This window comes from Marmota marmota, unplaced genomic scaffold (assembly GCF_001458135.2).
Source record: "Marmota marmota marmota unplaced genomic scaffold, marMar, whole genome shotgun sequence".
NCBI lineage: Eukaryota > Metazoa > Chordata > Mammalia > Rodentia > Sciuridae > Marmota > Marmota marmota.
In genome coordinates this window covers 6167904-6173912 of record NW_026000079.1, presented here as the reverse complement: position 1 = coordinate 6173912, position 6009 = coordinate 6167904, and the positions used below count along the sequence as shown (strand labels likewise).

Genomic DNA, 6009 nt, shown 5'->3' with positions numbered 1-6009 from the left:
GGCAGGCTTGGGTTCCCCCTGCTGGCTCTGTTAGAAACCACAGGCAGCCTCCTTCTCCCTCTCCCCGCCGGCTTTGCATTCCTCAATTGGGTCAAATACTTAACCCCATGGCTGCAGGGGAAGCCAAACAACATCTCAGGAAAGAATTTTATTTCCAAACCTCTAGGAAGGCATTACAAATAACAGACATAGAAACCCAAATCAAACCCTGAAGCAAGAGGAGACAGGCCTGCAGGGTAGGGAGGAGGAAGAGAGGTGCAGCCCAGATAGGCCCTCACCCTGTAGCCTGAGTCTGTGTGTTCATGTGATTATTCCGGGAAAGGGAGTTAGGAATCAGACATCTTCACCCTGCCCATCCCAGTGTTGCCCTGGGAGGAAGAGAGGCAGCAGCACATGAGGGCAGGGACATTACTGAGTTTGACCTTGGTATTTACTACTGCCTGCTCTGACCCCCAACAGTCCATAAATAAGCTACCCCATGTATCTCAGGGGTTGAGATGGGGGAGCAGCGGGCAGAGCTATAGCAGAGTGCAGTCCGACTCCTGCTTCGGCCTCTGTCGGCGCTCCCCGGCTGGGCGTCCTGACGTGGCTCCTCTCCCCTGTTCGGGATTTAACATTGGGTCATCCAAAACTTTGGAGGAGTAGAGGACTGAGATTCAAGGGGCTAGGGGGTCGGGATCAGGAGGGACTACAGGGAGAGAAAAACAGGAAGGGGTTCCAGGAAGAGGGTCCAGCAGGAGAAGGGTCCCAAGGGACACCTAGAAGAGACCAGTGCAGAAACAACAAGTGAACTGGACAAGGCACAGCGGGTGGTCAGGCCCCACTAAGGAAAGGTGACAGGGGCTTACCTGGGGTGACAGGGCCCGCATCTGCGCAGGCTGGACTGGTTGCTGCTGTTGATACTCCTCTTGCTGAAGTTGCTGGGCCAGCTCCAGGTCACTAAGGCCCAGCATTCCTTGTGGCTGCTGCTGCTGTTGCAAGGACAAGGCCATCAGGTAATCCTAGAAAGAACAAGAGTTCCCAGGTGGGCGAAGGCTGGCAGGGAAGGAGACTCAGGCAAGGTTTCCAAAGTAGGCTTTCCTTCAAATTCTCCAACTTCTCTCCCTCCAGGGGAAAACACAGCCAGTTGTACCCCTGGTGCCAGAAAATGCACAGCAAACAAGGAGATGATCTGAAGGTAGCAGAGTGGAGGGGCATGGGTGTTAGGGATGTGGCCTTGACACAATAAATCACACGTGGCTCTTACAGCAAAAAACTCTGTGAGGCAGAGGAGCTCTGGGCACCTTCCCCAAAGGCCCACACACCTGGTCTACCTGCAGCTGCTTCTCTGGGGAGCTACCCCCACCTTGTGCTTCAGGGCCCTTGCCGAGGGAATGACTTAGGTGGAAGTCAGAGTCACAGAAGCAGCTGTCTCCGTCCACGTTGTGCAGGCTCTCCCATACCACTTGCTCCTCCTGTAGAAAACCCTGGTCAGTGACCAGTAGGTACAAATGACTCTGCAAAGAAAAGGACAGCCAACTGGTGGGATAAGTGACACAGAGGCAATTTACTTCTCAACATTACCTGAGATGCACAGACCACTTGAATTAACTGATGTGCTGGCTGGAACTCCACAGTGTTAGCCTACGGAATACACGCACAGTATGGAGAGGGAAGGGATGTCTGAGTGTATGTCCAGGTGAAGTTAGGTATAAGTATAGTGGTGATTTTGGTCAAGTGTAGAATCCTTACGGTTGGGATAAAACCCAAGACCATGCTTTTCACCCTATTTCTTATGGTCCTCTGGTCTCTTTTGATGGTGGTGGGAATAAATTCTTTGGGAACCAGAGACCCCTCTTCTACTGAACTCTTAGAGAGCTTCGGCAATTTTTAACTCTCAAAGACTGTGGTGGTGTTAAAAATTTCCACTGCCCCTTTCTGGGAGAGGATTATAGCTTCCTGTTCCACTGATGGTGGACTTATCCTTTATGGCTTTGTCTGGCCTCTGAGATATGAGCAGAAATGACCATTTCTGGGCAGAAGCACTAACAGTGAGTGTACAACAATGTTCCTCTCTCTTTCCCTGCATATATTTCAGATTAAGGCTCTTTGGTCAGCCTGGTCCTAGAGTGAAGATGGAATGGGTCAGAATGTAGCCAATCTTCATTAGGCATACACATAGTATGAGTGAGAAAAAAACATTTGTTGTGGTAAACCACAAGGATTTCAGTGATATTTGTTACTGCAGCTTAACTCACCTTATCCTGACTGACCCAGAAGAAACAGACCCAGAAGAAAAAGGCATGGGGAAACCACAGCACCCCAACCCCCCAACACCTCCAAACCCTTATCACCTTGTGCTTAGTCATAGTGCTAAAGTGGTTGTTGCGGAAAAAGACACTAAGTTCACCCTCCTTGGCAGCCGCTGTAAGCTCACACAGGCCATGGTAGGTCAGCTGTGCTGCAGTGGTCTCCAGGAACTGCTCTGCGATCAAGCCTACCAGAAGGCATAAGATGGGAGAAATTTGGCTTACATCCAAAGTCCATGATTAAAAGGAAAAAAAAAAGACCGGGTATATAGCTCAGCTCTGTGGTAAAGCACTTGCCTAGTGTGTAGGAGGCTGTGGGTTCAACCCCCTGCACCATCAAAAAATAAATGAAACAAAATGAAGTCCAAGATAGGAAGGATCATCCAAAGAGTACCTGTCAAAAGTCCTTCTGAATCTGACTTTCTAAAATCCCTTGTCAGGGGTGGTGGTACATGCCTATAATCCCAGCTACTCAGGAGGCTAAAGCAGGAGGATCACAAGTTTGAGGATAGCCTCAGCAATTCAGCGAGACCCTGTCTCAAAGTAAAATATAAAAAAGGCTGAAGATGTGGCTAGTGGTTAAGCAACCCTGGGTTCAATCCCTGATGTAAAACAAAAACAAAAACAAAAACCCCCAAGGTGTGTTGACTCAAATATTTATAGGGACTAGGCAGAAAAGAGGCAAAACTACTAAATGTCAAGCCAGGGAGAACTTGGTTCATCTTATCCAAAGAGGCAGCCACAATTCATCACCCACTGATTGTGGCTATGACAAGTAGGTACCACCATTGTCAGATGTGATATCTACACAGAAGCTACAAATCCAGATTACAAAAAAAAAAGAAAGAAAGAAAGGAAAATGATATTGAGCAGCTACCTCATGTGAGGCACTACACTAAGCCCAGGAGGCCGTGGAGAGGGAAGATGTATCCCTGCATTAAACAGACAAATTTCCCAAACTTTCTCTTAGGGAGCTTACACTCTAGTGGGAGAATGGCAGGAGACAATAAACAATGAACCTAAGCAGCTATTCTACCCTTCGCATAAGATCCATGAGGGAGGAGGGATGTCACCTTCTGTCACGAGGTTGGGGTCACTGGAGTGTTTGCAGGTGATGATCTTCTCTACTAGCTGGTTGTAACTCAGTTTCCCAACTGCGCTCACAGCCTCGGGACTCTGCACATGTGGGGAGTAGGGTGGGGAGTGAGAAAGAATGTTGAATTTATTTAAGGAAGGAAAGGAAGCCCACAAGGACTACGACCTTATGATCAAGGTGTTCTGTTTGGGGACCAGGATTGAACCCAGGATCTTTTAACAACTGAGTCATTTTTTTAAAATGTTTTTTTAGTTGTAGGTGGACACAATACCTTTATTTTTATTTATTTATTTTTATGTGGTTGGTGCTGAGGATTGAACCCAGTGCCCCACACATGCTAGGCAAGTGCTCTACCACTGAGCTACAACCCCAGCCCACCACTGAGCCATTTCCTAAAAAAAATTTCTTTCAAAAGTTTTTATTTGTTATTTTTAGTTATACATGATGGTAGAATGTATTTTGACATATTATACATACATGGAGTATAACTTCCTATTCTTGTGGTCTTACATGATGTGGAGGTACACTGGTCGTTTATTCACATATGAACATAGGAAAGTAATGTCTGATTCATTCTACTGTCTTTCCTATTCCCATCCCCTCTCCCTTCCCTTCATTCCCCTTTGTCTAATCCAAAGTACTTCTATTATTCTCTCCCCTCCCCCTTATTGCACGTCAGAGAGAACGAACATTAGGCCTTTGTTTTTTGGGACTGGCTTCTTTTACTTAGCATGATAGTCTCTAGTTCCACCCATTTATGAAATGCCATAATTTCATTTTTCTTTATGGCTGAGTAATACTCCATTGTGTATATATACCACATTTTCTTTATCCATTCATCTGTTGAAAGGCACATAGTTTGGTTTCATAGCTTAGCTATCATGAATTGAGCTGCTATAAACATTGATGTGGCCATGTTGCAACAGTATGCTGATTTTAAGTCCTTTGGATATATTCTAAGGAGTGGGATAACTTAGGCAAATGGTGATTCCATTCCAAGTTTTCTGAGGAATCTCCATACTGCCTTCCACAGTGGTTGCACCAATTTGCAGTCCCACCAGCAATGAATGAATGTACCTTTCCTACCACATCCTCCTAACATTGTTTTCTTTTGAAACAGGGTCTCACTCAATCCTTAGGGCCTGGCTAAGTTGCTGAGGCTGGCTCTGAACTTGAGATCCTCCTGCCTCAGGCTCCCAAGTCACTGGGATTACAGGTGTGTGCTACTGCACTTAGAGCATCAGTTCCTGAACATTTTTTTCTTTTTAATATATATATATATTTTTTTAGTAGTCAATGGACCTTTATTTTATTTATTTATATGTGGTGCTGAGAATCAAACCCAGTGCCTCACACATGGTAGGCAAGTGCTCGACCCCTGAGCCACAACCGCAGCCCAGTTCCCCAATTTTTGATGTCTAAAGAACTGATTCTAGGGCTGGGGATGTGGCTCAAGAAGTAGCGTGCTCGCCTGGTATGTGTGTGGCCCGGGTTCCATCCTCAGCACCACATACAAACAAAGATGTTGTGTCCGCCAAAAACTAAAAAATAAATAATAAAAAAATTCTCTCTCTCTCTCTCCCTCTCTCTCTCTCATTCTCTCTTTAAAAAAAAAGAAATAAAGAACTGATTCTATGGGGCTGGGGATGTGGCTCAGCGGTAGAGCACTCGCCTTCATGTGTGCGGCCCTGGGTTTGATCCTCAGCACCACATATAAATAAATAAATACATAAATAAAGGTATTGTGTCTAAATACAACTTATATATATATATATATATATATATTATATATATATATATATTTTTAATATATATATATATTTATTTTTAATATATATATATATTTCTGGGCTGGGTTTGTGCTCAGGGGTAGAGCACTTGCCTGGTGTGTGTGATACACTGGGTTTGATTCTTAGTACCACATATAAATAAATAAATAGATAGATAAATAAATAAATAAATAAATAAAGGTCCACTGACAACTTAAAAAAAAAATACATATAGGGGCTGGGGATATGGCTCAAGTAGTAGCGTGCTTGCCTGGCATGCGTGAGGCACTGGGTTCGATCCTCAGCACCACATAAAAATAAAATATTGTGTCCACCTAAAGCTAAAAAATAAATAAATTAAAAAAAATACATACATGTTAAAAAAAGAATGATCCTATTTGCATATTTGCATATGGTTTGCTTGTACTAGAATGCTACCCCTACCAGAAAAAAAAAAAAGGCTAAAATTCAAGAAATTCAGTCTCCAAATTCTACTCCCCTCCCAAGCCAATCTAACTCCTACCCCGGGCACCCAACCCACAACATTTTGCCTCACTCAGGTCAGCTCCAGCGAGGTAAAGGACTCAGGGGGGCTTCCACCATCACCTGTGGATCAACAAGCCAGCCATGGTACAGAGGTATGCCTAGTAGGTCAAAGACACTGCATTCGGGTGTATACTCAAAGTCAGAGACTCCTGTGAATCGCACATTGACATCAAGACCGGTGGCCAGCTTTGGCAGCACTGTCATTGCATCGTCCACATTCTGGGGATTGAAAAAAAAAATGATGAACAGCCTAGCCTCCTTTCCCACTCCCACGTCCAGAAAAAAAAAAAAAAAAAAAAAAAAAAAAAAA

The 6009-nt window shown here is 44.6% G+C and overlaps 1 protein-coding gene across 5 annotated transcripts in view; it reads right to left on the bottom strand.

The window, feature by feature from the left end:
• Positions 1-135: 135 nt before the first annotated feature.
• Positions 136-6009, bottom strand: part of Mindy1 (MINDY lysine 48 deubiquitinase 1) — an 11344-nt gene continuing 5470 nt past the window's right edge. Inside the window, exons 5-11 of one of the 5 annotated variants that reach the window (XM_015502976.2) lie at positions 5760-5918; positions 3362-3464; positions 2334-2476; positions 1564-1623; positions 1305-1454; positions 849-1001; positions 136-599 (exon numbers count right to left, since the gene is read on the bottom strand). In XM_015502976.2, coding sequence (XP_015358462.1) covers positions 519-599; positions 849-1001; positions 1305-1454; positions 1564-1623; positions 2334-2476; positions 3362-3464; positions 5760-5918 — 849 coding nt within the window. In that variant the 3' untranslated portion in view covers positions 136-518. The other 4 variants (XM_015502974.2, XM_015502977.2, XM_015502978.2 and 1 more) reach the window with 4 other exon arrangements.